The sequence below is a fragment of the Ambystoma mexicanum genome, chromosome 5q, assembly GCF_040938575.1.
Source record: "Ambystoma mexicanum isolate Mex_15411 chromosome 5q, UKY_AmexF1_1, whole genome shotgun sequence".
Classification (NCBI taxonomy): Eukaryota; Metazoa; Chordata; class Amphibia; order Caudata; family Ambystomatidae; genus Ambystoma; species Ambystoma mexicanum.
The window spans coordinates 757,242,082-757,256,247 of NC_090933.1; the positions used below are offsets into that span (position 1 = coordinate 757,242,082).

The 14,166-nt window shown below is 44.6% G+C and overlaps 1 protein-coding gene across 2 annotated transcripts in view; it reads left to right on the forward strand.

Moving 5' to 3' along the window:
* LOC138497642 (polyamine-modulated factor 1-binding protein 1-like) overlaps positions 1-14,166 on the forward strand; it is a 2,990,269-nt gene that overhangs the window by 2,940,958 nt on the left and 35,145 nt on the right. For both annotated transcript variants that reach the window (XM_069621237.1, XM_069621238.1), the window contains one exon: positions 10,866-10,968. In XM_069621237.1, the coding sequence (XP_069477338.1) occupies positions 10,866-10,968 (103 nt within the window). The remainder of the gene's footprint in view (positions 1-10,865; positions 10,969-14,166) is intronic.

Sequence of the window (14,166 nt, forward strand, 5' to 3'; positions counted from 1 at the left end):
ACCCACCTGTTCTAGTGCCTACTTCCAAGATGAGTTCTCTATAAAATAACAACAAGGTGTTCATTAGGATGTCTCGCAAACTAAAGTCAGTCCTCTGTCCCTATGCTAACTTAACACTTTTCTGTTCTATGAAAAAGAAGATGGAACAAAGGATTCTAAGCTTTGGCTTAGTTAAGGGTTGCTTCACCCTGGGAACTAGTGGTGGCTGGTTTCTGACCTTCACCCCAGAGTTCAGAGAGACTTGTGTTGCTCAAAAGCAAAGAATGTTTTCAAAAGAAAAATGTCTGCCAAAGTTTCTTCAAAACAGTGTCCTCATCTAACCATCAGATTTTATTCCTGCTCCACGGATCTACAGATTTACCGTGGGAGTCTCGGTACTTCCATTAATATTTGTTCCTGTGCCCTCCTGATGCCCTTGGGTTCTCTGTTTCTTTACCATTCAGTGGTTTGATACTTTTCTCAGGCCTGGGTGGGGCCTGGGTGGCTCTGGCCCATTCGGTTTTGTTCACCCCTTCCTTGGGTGTACTCGTTGCTGGCCCCTCATGGGCTACAGGCTTCTTGAAATAAATACTGAGGCAGAGGTAAGCGAGAGGAGCTTTATTTAACGGCCCCCGGAGACAGGGGCAGTCGGAAGGGAAATGCTAACAGTGTTCCAAGTGGAATGGGGAGGAGAGAACATTCTGCCGTTCCGTGTGGAACGGAGTGACATATAACTTCACAACATCTCCTTATCTATGTGAAAAGAGGGTTGGGAGGAGGGGGGGAAAGAAACGGGGAAGAGGGAACGGGAAGGGTGGTTGGAGAGCTAGGCAGGTTGGCAGTGGTTGATCAATAGTAGACGAAATCATTGCTGAAATTCCGGATGATCTTGCGATTCCTCTTCGACAGGCTGCCAGCGGAAATTTCTTTATCATCGGGACGGTGTTCGCTGCTTCTTGTATTTTTGGTGTGCTATGTCCCTTTAGGAATGAGTTTGTTTCTTGACCCTGCACCATCATGGTATGTCTCTTTAGGATTGAGTTTGTTTCTTGACCCTGCACGATCATGTGAGTTTGTGGAAGTACTGGCTCTGCATGTGTCGTTGGTTATTTTCACGAGATCATCGTGGGACCATCTCTTTCCATCATCTAACGTGACAGATTTTTGGTGGCAGTGTATGATTTTTTGTGGAGGTCTGAACTTGGATTCACCCTTGAGTATTTTCTTGGGTTCTCTGACACAAACCCAATCTCCCTCTTGAAGGATCATTTGTTTTGTCCCATTCTTCTGGTTGTAGTATGTTTTATACTTCTTTTGTTTCTCCTTTATGGTGTTGTGGACTTGTTCCATATCTACTCTTGGTTCCGATTTCATTCTTCCCTCACCAGTATCGAAGAAGATCCATGCTGGTCTCAGTTGGTTGGTCGCAGTTCTGCCCCGCATTAAGGTGAAGGGCTCTAATTTGGTGGTGGAGTGTGGCGTTGTTCTGTATGCGTATATAGCTTCCTTGAGGGTTTCTATCCATGGTAGAGCATTCGCTGGAGCTATTCATTCTTTCTACCAATCCATTGGACATTGGATGGTACAGTGATGTGGTGATGTGATGGATAGATTTGTTTTTTAGGAACTCTTTGAATTCTGACGAAGTGTACTGGGACCCGTTGTCTGATACCATTTCTCTGGGGTCACCTTCCCTGTTGAATATTTCGGTGAGAAAGTCGATGACGTTCTTAGTGGTTACACTGCCTTCCACCACACCCCATTCAGTCCATTTGGATGTGTAGTCAACAATTACGATGATGAATATTTTTACTGCCTCTAGGTTTTCGAAGGGGCCCATGATGTCTATTGCCAACTTTGACCATACATGTTCAGGGGTTTCCACAGGCTGAAGTGGTGTTTTCCTTAAGATTTTAGATTTGTCACTGGAAGCGCAGGCATAGCAGTTTTTGACTGTCTCTTCCGCCTCTTTCCACATGTTGGGCCACAAGTAGTTGTTTCTCAGTCTATTCTTCGTCAAACTGCTTCCCAGATGCCCTTCATGGGCTAGATCAAGCAGTTTCCTTCTGAGTGCCACGGCTGGAATAACTCTATTTCCCCTAAAGATGTGATTTTCGTTCATGGATATTTCATCTTTAAAAGCTGAAAAGTTTGCCAATTCTTCATTAACATCAACCCAGTCGTTCATCACAGCTCTTCTGATTTCTTGTTGTTCTGTGTCGGCCTTGGTGATGCATGCCCATTCCTCGGAGGGGATGGCAGGGTTTATGGTGGCTATGATGTCTTCATATAGGTCTTCGTTTTCAATGTCTTGCTTGTCTTGGATGGTGGGTAACCTGGAGAGGCAATCGGCTACTTGGTTCTGTGGGCCAGGAGTGTAACAAACTTGAAGATTGTATTGCATAATGTCTAGGAACCAGCGCCTTATTCTCGGCGATATAAGGTGCGGCGTTTTCGATTGCAAGATGTTGACGAGAGGTGTTTGATCAGTCTTTAGAAGGATGGGTAGGCCCCAGATCAGGTTCCTGAAATGTTGTAAGGCCCACTTGACAGCTAAAGCCTCTCTTTCGATGGTGGAATAGTTCAGTTCAGCACTCCTAAGTACTCTCGATGCAAATGCGATGGTCACGATATTGCCTTTCTGTTGCTGTTCTAATACTGCACCAAGGCCGATCTTGCTGGCATCTACTGACACCATTGTTTTGGCTTTATAATCAAACATGCTTAGGGCTGGAGCTTGGTTGATATCGGACTTGAGGTTTTCAAATTCGTTTTTGCATTCTGTGGACCACTCAAATCTGTTGGTTTTGTTCATGAGTTTCCTCATGTTTTCCGTCCTGTTGGCATAATTGCTCACAAATTTGGAGTAGTACTCCGTCATCCCTAAAAAGCTTTTCAATTGATCCTTGTTGGTGGGTTCGGTTAAACTCAGTATTGTGTCCAGGAGTTTTTTTTTGGGACGGATGCCTATAGCGTCAATGGAATGGCCAAGATAGGAGACCTGGCTGCACTTTATGTTGCATTTCTCTAATTTGAGAGTGAGTCCGCTTTTTTGGATTATTCGTAATACGCCCATTAGCTTGGCATCGTGTTCTTCCTCAGTTTTGGCTGATATGAGAATGTCATCTTGGAAGCATTGTACTCCATTGAGACCTCCGAAAAGATGTGACATGAGTCTCTGGAACACTGCTGCGGCCAAATGGCATTCTGTTGAACATGTATGCTCCCAGCGGTGTAACAAAGGACGTGAGGGCTTTCGAGCTGTCGTCTAAGGCAATCTGGTGGTATGCTGATGAGAGATCTAAGGTGCTAAAAAAACTTGCCGGTTCCATGGTAGAGAGAAGTTTGGATATGTTAGGAAGTGGGTGTCTGTCGACCCATATGTTTTTGTTTAGATCTCTTAGGTCAACACACATTCGTATGGAATTGTCGGGTTTCTTTACTAGGACAATGGTAGCAAGCCATTCAGAACTCTCTATGGCTTGTATGATGTTCTCCTTGCACAGACGTGTGAGTTCATCCTTAAGTGCTGCTTTGGTCCCAAAAGGTACTCAACGCACTCGATGGACCACAGGGATAGCACCTCTTTTCAATATGATTCTGTGTTGGAAGCCCTTAAGCAATCCTATTTCATTGCGGAACACTTTGGGAAAAAGTTCAGCCAAGCTAGCTTTGATGTTAGTAGTGTTTTTGAACACACTCAGTACGGGGATATCCTCCCCGGGATGAATTCTTACTTGGAGGGCTGCTTGCTCTTCCCATCCTACTACCGAGGATCCATTTTTGGCTACAAACAATTTGCAGTAAGTTTGTCTGTCATGAAACTTGAGCTTGATCCACGTGTACCCCATGATGTCAATGGGTGTCTTTCCATATCCTGTGGCTCTCACCGAGGAGCTTCGTAGATCGTGGAGCTTGCCCGAAAGCACTTTCACGAAGGTTTCAAGATCCACCATAGTATAGGGGGACCCTGTGTCCACCATCACTTTCAATGGTATGTCGTTGATATACATGTCAACCCATGGGCCACTCGATTCTTGGAAGGAGGTGACTGTGAGGATTTGTACTCGTGGGCATGTCTCATTCACAGACAGCATGCTGTCTGACCTTTGGTCGTAGTCCACTGTTTTCACGAACCCATATCTGTTGACAGGTCGTCTGTTGTTGTTGTTGTCAGATCTACGTGGTCCCCCTCGAGTGTTTCGACAGACTTTGGCAAAATGGCCCAACTGGCCACACTTGTAACATTCAACATTATTAGCTGGGCATGTTTTCCCAGCGTCGTGGCGTTTATACTATCCACACTTCTGGCAGCGCGTGGGGTTTTGGTTGTCGTAAGCTGATGCTCTTCCCCTTCTGGAGTTTCCTCTTCTATTTTGAGGAGCACTTCTTACAGCTGCTACTAACGCCCCATCCCGGTCGTGGTCAAAACCGCCTTCCACACACTTCACTTCAACGCCCTCTTTCAGGACCAGCCTCTCCTTCATGCAACGGTCCCCAAATTCCATACTTCTCACTATTTCAGTGGCTTGATCTAGTGAGGGATTCTTTGTCTGCCATAGTTTTTGCTGTATGCGGGGATCAACTACATTGAGCACTAGTTGATCTCTCAAATATTCGTCACTGACACCTGTGAATTCACACGTGGACATGAGTACTCTAAGTGAAGCAAGGTATGCATCAACTGACTCGCCCTTTGTTTGCTTTCGAGAAAAGAACTTGTACCTTTCTAGCACCACATTTGTTTTGCTGCCGAAGTGCTTAGTGAGTTTGGCCAAGGCACTCTCAAACTTTCGATTGCCATCTCCCCCTGCACCATCTGGGTCTGGAAGCGCTCTAAATATTCTCAGGCCTTCGGTTCCTATGCAGTTTAAGAGGGTTGCTTCCTTAAGGTCATCATTGAATTTACTTCCTCCGATGGCCCTGAGATATATCTGGAAGCTGTCAAGCCATTGCTCCCAAGGGCAGGTTGGGGTTCCAGGACAGGGAAGAAACTTTGTGGGGTGTGGCACGTTCTGCATGATTGGTTGGTATGAATGGTGGAAGTTCTGCGGTTCAAATTGCGCTGCCGGTGAAGGAAGACAAGGGGCAGTGATGCAATGAGCGTTATGGTGCTTGGTGAACTTTCTCAGGCAGTGTTCATAGTGTTGTGCTCCGTCGTGGCGCTGTGGATGGCTGACGGTGTGATGAGGTGTTTTTTTTTTTTGGTACACTTTCAATCCTGGGTGTCTTGGGGTTTGTGCACGGTTGTTCGTGGTCACAGTTAATTCATAATGTCACTGAGTGTAATTGTTGGATGCACGTTCAGTCCAGGGAATGTGCACTGTGCCTGGTGTCACAGTTTCACCTAACACCACTTCAATGCTGGTGTTTAATGTGGTCTTAGTTGATACTTGTGTTGATTTATAATCTTCACTTGGTGCCCCTTTAATTTGGTGGCAGTGGTTATCTTTTACTGTGTCGGGGCTGCCGAACACAGCTTGTAAGAGGATTCAATTCAACACTACAGCTAAGTCAATGCCTAGTCTGGGATACTGAATGGAAACCCTTATTGATATATCTTTATGTCCAGTTCATGCGTTCTGGATGACTACCCCTATATAACACCCCTCTCTTGGAATCCCCCTGACCCCACTGAGCCAAGAAGTAGTTCTGTTTTGCAAGTTTAAAGGTTTATTTGATAATTTAAACAATATATATATATCACACTTTATAATAAATTAATAATTGAATATCACACTTAATCTGAGCCGTAATCAATAATGGATAGTCTGGCACTAGCACACTTGTGAATAGGAACAGAAGAATAAGGTGGTAGAGAATGCTTTATATAAGTTCAGATGGATGTAATGTTGAATGAAAATGCAATACAGAAAATACTCAATATGATTTCAACAAAACAATGTAATCACTTTTCTCGGGCAATCCCCTCCCCCCTTTATGCAATGCAAGGAAATGGAAGGAAAGCACACGGTTCTCAGAAATTCAATCAAATGTAATTCAGTTCACCCCAGCAAGCTTAGACTACAGAAGTTGGAAACACAGGCCCAAAATGCTTTTATGTGTGCTGGCAATGAAGTGAAAAATATGCTAAAATGTTTTTAATTCCCTCTAGAGGTTCAGGGTGAGTGGTATCAAGTTAATATTAGTCCAGGCTCACTCTAGCAATGATTCAGGGATGGTTCTTAAGAGGCAAACGAATTTTTAGCAAGGAAACTGCTGTTTTCACACGAGGAGAAATTTGCAAATCGCGGCAAAATTCGCGAGTGCGTTTTTCGAGATTACGGCAAAAGTGTATGGAATAGGAATGTCTGGTTCTAGGTTCGTTGAAAAGCCAAGATTCTAAGCTTTCAGAGGAAAGTTAAACCAAGTTCCTAGCACAAACGGTTACGGAGTTATGAACGATTTAGTGAAGGTTGTTTTTCGGATTTGAAATTTTAAAGTTCAAAGGGACAAGTGACAGCTAGCAGCTAGAAAATGACAGGTGACAGCTTTTAGGCAGTTCTACTTAGATTAAAATAGATTGAATTATATTATTTTAACTAAGAGGTTGGTTCTGCACAGTTCTGCTGGGTACTCACAATATATTTAGAAATAGAATGGGCCTCGCCACGGATCTGGTCAGGGTTTAGACTGGACTCTGGTCTGGTCTGGGTCTCTTCACAGTGATCTGGGTCAGCTCTCTGGTTCTGCTAACAGCGGTCTGGGTCAGCTCTGCTCTGCTGGTCTAGCCTCTCAAGTCTGGATCTCTGGATGTTGTATGGTCCGGCAGCATGCTCCGCAGCAAATGGAATTGAATGTCCCTATCTGTCCCGACTGCCTGCTTTTATGTGTTTTGAAAATGGGTGGAAAGGCTAGCTTCCTAGGCCCTACCCCTCTCCACTTGTCATTGGCCACTTCATCCTCTTCCCCTTGATTGGGGGAATGAAATGAAGTGTCATCATGATGAGGTCTGTTTATGGTACAGAGAACCCACCCCTGTCAAATTACACACAATCTATATTTTGACCCAAAAGACATATTTGCACAGGTACACATTTGTTTAAAATTACATGCACCCATCACATATCACAGGAGATATACCCTGTCCAAATCTGCTCTTCCTGGGAGCTTGCATTGAGAAATGGCAACATATTTCACTTTTTGGTAAAGTTACCAATATCAGATTCTTACTCACATTTACCCAAATGTGTGCAAGGCATGCAGGCATTGATTGATGAAGTATCAGACTTTTCACATGCAGACATTTTAAGTAATACCCTCTTAACTGCTAGCTTGCCCCCAGATCATGCCACCGGTTCTAAAAACCTCTTAAAATGTGGGCAGAAAAATCACAAGAACTATGGTATCATTTAAATAATTATGACAAGTCCGTACTATGAGTTATTCATCTTTTTCTAAAACCATATTCTGGCTCCAAAGGGGTGTGGTTTCCCCCCCAGCACAAGGTTGAATTTCTGGTTTTTCCAGTTCTGCCAAGCCAGCTTGCTCTCACAGGCAGTGCTCCTCCCCTTTCCTTCCAGGAGGAAGCCACTTTTTACGGCCCCCATAATAAAACATTTGCCTGAGTCAGGACAGGGTTTTGTTCAATTTCCTGCAGAGCCCAGGTAATTCAATCAGGGAAGTGTCATATCCCTTTTGGTGGGAGCAGCAAAAGGGCAGCTAGGCCTGGGAACACAGCTGTTGTGCAAGTCTCATCTCCTGTCGGGGGTAGCTGGCGGGCAGAATTCAGTTCCTTAAGCCAGGCCCCAGCTAATGTCACTTTTAGTAACCCAGTTTTCTGCATTCAAATAAAACTAACCATTTTTACATATGCAGCTAGAATTCTGATTCTAAGTTTAAAACTATGACATTTAAACAATTGCAACCTATGTGACACTCAAAAGTAGGTCACTCATTTCTTTTAAACATTTAGATTTTTAGTGTCTTTCAGTCCAAATTTACTTAAACTGCTGAAATCCACAGCTCAGCCAGTCTTGTATAAACCTTCAAGTCACTTCAGAATATAACTTTACATTGGATCCACCTCTCAGTAAGTCTTTCTTTGGCCTGCTTTGGGTTCATTTATTCAGTTTTACACAAAAAGAGAAAAAAGTCTGGTGTTGTTTTAAAACGCCGGCTTTCTGATAGTGGTGAGTACTGGTAATGCACCCATTTTTGGGATTTAAGAAAATGAATTCCCCACAATTCTAGGTTGCTTTTGGCAATCAGCATTGCCATTCCCAATGGTTTCAGGCTACTGTGTGGGTAGTCCAATGGTGGTTTTAGGCAGTGCCCTTCTGTGCCCATAACATCGGCAAAAATGGGTGGCAGCCTATTCTTCATGCCTTTCCCTGGGCATTTTCTGGGAAGCTCTGGCCATCATGATGTTTTCCATGTCAGTACTGCACAGTTTTGAGGTAGGGCTTGGATGCGTGGATAAAAACATCCCACAAGCTGATGACTGATTATGGCGTTGTCGCCGTGGAAACAATGATCGGGCCTGCCAAAATGGCCGCACGTACGGCACGTATAGAGGTTCTTTCCTCTAATTGTCGTTGGTCGGCGTTTCGAATGATGCGCGCTGGCGCAATGTTCAATAATGGCATGTGGGGATTTTGGCCGATAAATGAATGTAGAGGGATCGTACCTCTGTCAGCGTTGCTGCATCTGTGCTGTTTGCGGCTCGGCTCCTTCCTCCCCCCCTTTGGGGCAGCAGGGTGGGGGGCGGGCGGGGGCGGCAGTGGGAGAGAGCCGCAGAGGAGCCGCCGGGTCCGCTGTCATGCCGGAGGATGGCAGAGATGCTGGCGGGGAGCTCTGGGGGCCGGATGTCGCTCACTCATCCCATCCTCGTCGCCAAATGAAATAAATACTGAGGCAGAGGTAAGCGAGAGGAGCTTTATTTAACGGCCCCCGGAGACAGGGGCAGTCGGAAGGGAAATGCTAACAGTGTTCCAAGTGAAATGGGGAGGAGAGAACATTCTGCCGTTCCGTGTGGAACGGAGTGACATATATCTTCACAACACTTCTCTGGCCCATCTACATGTTCGGTATCGATCACCCACCCTGGGTTATGTTCTCAGTTTGCCGCTTGCAGGTTCTGGGATTCTCTGGCCTTTCTGCTTGTTCGGTTTAGTTCAACCTTTCCTGGCTATGCTTGTGGTTGGACCCTCGCTGGCTATGGTCTTCTTTTGCCCTTTCGTTTGTTCGGTTTCGTTCACCCCATCTTGTGGTATGCTCTTGGTTGGCCCCTCAGTTGGCTTCAGGCTTCTCTGGCCCGTTTGGTGGGGTTGCTCCAAGCGGTCTTATCCTGCTCGAAGCATTGGCGCATGTGCTCCTGGACGCCGGTACCTCTCGCCTTCAGTGTTGGGGGCACTTTGTGCATCAGCTGCCCCTCTCTGGCTCGAAGGTTTTCATACATGCCAGCCCTCCCGATTTAGGGGGGAGACTCTCGACTTTTCCTGAAAAAATATTGCTATTTTTCAAATTCTCCCACCTAAAATACTCCTAGCCCCAATGCATCCCTATAGGAAAATGTGCGACTCCCGATTTCTCTGATTAAATCTCCCTCCCAGGTGAGTCGGAATGTTGGTATGTCTGCGTTCTACCTCTCACAAAGCTGTAGCATTCTCTGCACTGTCTTGGGTTCCACCCACCATGGCGTCTGCTTTGTACCAGCTCCTCCTCCGAGTGGCTCTGCAAGCCTGTGTTCCTCGCTGTACGAAAGATGCTCTCGTCCTATTCAGCAGTCTTTAAGTTACTCCCTGGAACAGAGGAAGACATTTGAGTGGTGTTGGCTTCCACAAGAAGGGTGACGACAAAGACGGGTCAGGAACCAAGCCGTCCACATTAAAGAGGCCATGCACATAAGTGCCCTGTTCACTTACAATGTAACCAATAAACATACTTATGGGAAAGGGAAATGGGTTGTTATCCTTCTTTGGGCATTCCTTGTCCCCAGCGCGGGTCTAACCTAATGGGATCCTCTTTGCTTTGTCCCCCAAGGAGGGTGTTGCGTAGCGGGCTCACCTCCCTATTCCCAAAGGGGGTGGCTCCCCCTAGGGGAGAATTGACAAATTCTTTGGCTTCTTCTCACACTCTTCTGAAATAAACAACAGCAAGCCCATTGGCGATGTGAGCAGATAAAGCCAGTCAGAAGTTTGAAAGCCCAGTAATAGGGAAGCAAAAAACAAACTAGCCCCTTGTCTGCCATTCTTCAATTGTTCTCAGCTGACAAAAAGTAAGTGAAGGATGGCTGATTTTACCAGAAAGCAGACGAACGTTGTATCCTTTAGTTCCCTACTACTTTGACCTCTGTTAGTATCCCGGCAGAGATTTCTGGGTGCTATTTTTTTAATGGACATTCATGAAAAGACACTCGTGGGCGAGAAAAAGGCACAAAAAATTAGCTCAATTTCTTTTATGGCGAAGATGGAGTCCACCAGCAGAGCAGAATAGACGAGAAAGTAAGGATTCTTTTGTTGTTCATTGATCAACCGGGTGACAAATGAGCAGGAGGAGCTAGATGAGCGGTCAGGAGAGTGGGAGGGAATTTCACTGTTTGTCTGAGCTCCGAATGGAAGTGTTATAATAGCTGCCCCAGTAGGTGCTACTGTTACTTCACAAGTACTAGATAGTTATGTAATTGACTATATAAAGTGAACCTGTATGTTTTTAACTGCATTCTATCCCCATGTTACAAGGCCATCCACCCATTGGAAAAGCAGGAATGTCAACGGCATAACGATGATGTAATTATTAGTTATGAACTGGTCAGACATCAAGTTAGTTCAGTAAATATTGTCCGGCCTTGCTGGCCTTAAAAAGCTACCTTTCAGCACACACTTTGTTCGTCCCTTGTGAGTGGTACGCTGAAAAACATGTGTTCATTGTTTTGTTTCCTTCAGGCATGAGCAGACTAGTCTCATGACAGAGAAGATGGCGGCCATGGAGGACATGCACACCAGGTTAAGGACCAACATCGAATCCATTCACTTGTTAAATGAGCAGGTATGGAAGGCATGCAAGCAGCGAAACAGAGCGAAGCCTGTCTGTGCTATTTACATAAATGTATTATGAAGCTTTCAAATGTTGGTGAATATGCTTCAGTCGAAAACAAATCACTCAAAAGCTAATGTATTGACTCAAAACTCGGAGCCCTTGGTTGGTGTAATGTCTCTATTCCCTAGAAATAGCTTCCGAGGGCATCAAAAGAAATAGCGCACAATATCTGACAACTACAAAGTGCTCTGTGTTTGTTGCTCTGCCAATGGATTTCATGAATTCTTGCAAAGCTACCAGAAATAAAAATAGAAGTTCGTGTTTCTTCCTGCAAACTTTTAAATGCTGTATTCCCTGAAGCCAGGATCAAAAGAATATCCATTACTTATTTTCTTATTTCGCTTAATGCACAGATGTAATTCCCATGCGACGTCTAAATGAATAACTAAGTGTTCTGTTCCATAATTTACAGTGTCTATTTAGTCTGCTTTGAATACCACCTGATATCGTTGGGCAGGATGAATACATTTTGTGCGTTAACCAAAAAAAAAAAACAGAATGATAATCATGGCGGTGCGAGACAGCGATTGTGTTGTAGGGAGCGGTCATCTTTCTTAGGAAAAAAAAGAAAGCTAATAGAAGAGCGAGCACCGGCGATAGCGACTGATCATAAAAAGAAACCCCAGGAGCATAGAGCCGCTATAAAAAGCTCTAGGAGGAAGTCATTATGCCGTTGAGGGAGTAAGAAAGTTAAGTCAGAGAGTTGTGAAATGTTCTCATTATAGGTCATCCCGGTAATTATCTGACATCTACAGATGGAGTCACTTCTTAATCAAAAGAATGAATCATTACTGATATTGATTCAGACCAAGATGTTTGAAATAATGAGTGTAGTAACTCAAGGATAAATTTAGAGGTAATCTCGGCAACTTCTCCGGTGAAGTTCCAGACTTAATAATAATGAAATATCTTAGTTCATTTCATATTAATGAAAAGAAAATGGCAGTGGCAGCGTGAACTAAATTGTCCCTGCATAATGTACAAGGACGGGTCCTGCTTGTATAAAAAATGAGGTCACCTATGTTTACTATCTCATTGACACTCGAGTCTAATTACCGTGTCCTGGTGCTGAATGGAAAAGTAATGTCTCAATAGACTAATGCGCAGTGCCAGGGGTTGTGCAGGGATCTTGTTCTTAGAAAAGCAGCACAATTAAAATAGAGAGCATTCGTAATATTTTGAATGTCGTTTTTAGACTGCAGAAAAGTCCTTGGTGATGCAGCTATAGACTTACTGTTATCCCAGCATTTTCTTTCATCTTTGAAGAATAAGGGCCTATTCGCATAGCTCTCAACTTACATGCTTTTGGCGAATGTTACCCGCCTTGCAATCAGCTGACTCATCCGCCAAGGTCCCTATACGCCCATTCACTTCAATGGGCTCTCAACCGCCACAAAAAAAGTCGGGTGTTTTTATCCGCCTTGGCAACACAAAAGGCTGAGCGCTATGTATACCTGCTCTATAAGAAATACGTTTTATTAATAGGGGAGTGTTTGTCTATTAAGATGAATACCAGTGCTGGTCATTGGGCCGGCTCTCGGCGGATCCGAGATCCAGCACCAGATATGTAGCCGGATCTCGGGATACGGCCAGAGTCGGCCGCCCAAGCCCATGAACTGCACTAGAATACTTAAAAAACAAAAAAAGAAAAAAAAGTGCCTGCGATGGCACACACCAGTGCTAAGGCTGCAGTAAAAGGCAATGCTGCCGTCGTAGGTGCTTTTTTTCCTTCTTTAAAAAAAAAAAAAGTTTTCCAACATTGCTGGATGTCCACTACGAGCCCCTCCCTCTCTAGACGACGCCCCTTGGCCACCCCCCCAACTCATCCCCCACCCCGGCTCTTGTGTTGTGGGATCCCCCACCTTATTTTTTCCATTTCCACCACTGATGAATACCTTTTCAAAACAGAAATCTATATACATACAATAGTTTGCCATCGTTGGTACATTACACAAATGTTATCCATCACAGAGATGGGGGGGTCATTACGAGTTTGGAGGTAGCCATGTTGCTATTAGCGCATGGCTGCCTCCAAACTCGTGTCCGGGTTCCCTGAATGGGGATTTACCGGGTCATTCCAATTGGAGGACCTGGTAAGTCCCCATTCAAAATACCCATCCCCATTCGAGCCCCCATAAGGCTCATTGAGAATGGGGAGGGAGCTAATAACGGGCCCGTAAAAACGGGCCCGTTATTAGTTCCCTGGCCCCTTAGCGTTAACCCCTTACCGCCGCACTCATAATGATCCCCATGGTCTGTTTTATAAAAATCACAAGGCCACTGGGTGATGTTTTGTACCTGCAAAGAGCTTCCTGGTGCCAATATCCTTAACACGTATTTGATGATGGCATATTATTCTGTATAATAGCTAAGCGTTGATGGGTATTATCACTTTGAAGCAGGCAATAGTGTGTACCTCGATGTTAGGCAAATGTTACACTATTTAGAAGACCTAGCTTGTGTTTTTTCAAAGTGCAGTTGTTAGAGAGTTAATGCAGGTGCTGCTTTTCCTCAGAACAGAAGGGATGGCCTTCGATGGCTGAAACCATCTCCCAAGAACATTGCTTCACCTCAGTTGGTTTTCACCTATATCACAACCCAGAGGATTAAAATAAAGTCAGCCAATGTTATGTCACCAAATTAGAGGGTTATAATATAACCAGCCAGTGTGATGCTCCAACCACAGGTTAATAATGTTGCCAGCTAGTGGGATGGCACAACTATAGGACTATAATAGGACTATAATAGATTTATCCTTTGTGAAGTCACAACTAGAGGATAATAGTCACCCTATTGTGAAGCATAACCACAGGGTCACACGCATTGTATAGACCTATATATGCTCTGGGTTGTGGCAATAAATATAGAAAAGTGACATAGTCCCTTTTCTTTTAACTATGGTGGTGGCCATCTTGTTTTTTTTTTTTTACTGGCGATTGAGCATATGCCAACGCTCATAGCCTATCTCCTATCTAAAAAAAAACAAAAAACAAGCATTTGAACTTTTTGCTCCCTGGACTAAGCCCTCAGGTACGCATAGTTATCACCCACTTGTTCGGGGCGTAAACGGCTGTTAAGGTCCCTGAGCACCCTTGCTTTGCTTGCACCTATCTAAGCTCAGGCTGGCAGGTCGTTATGACCCTGTAA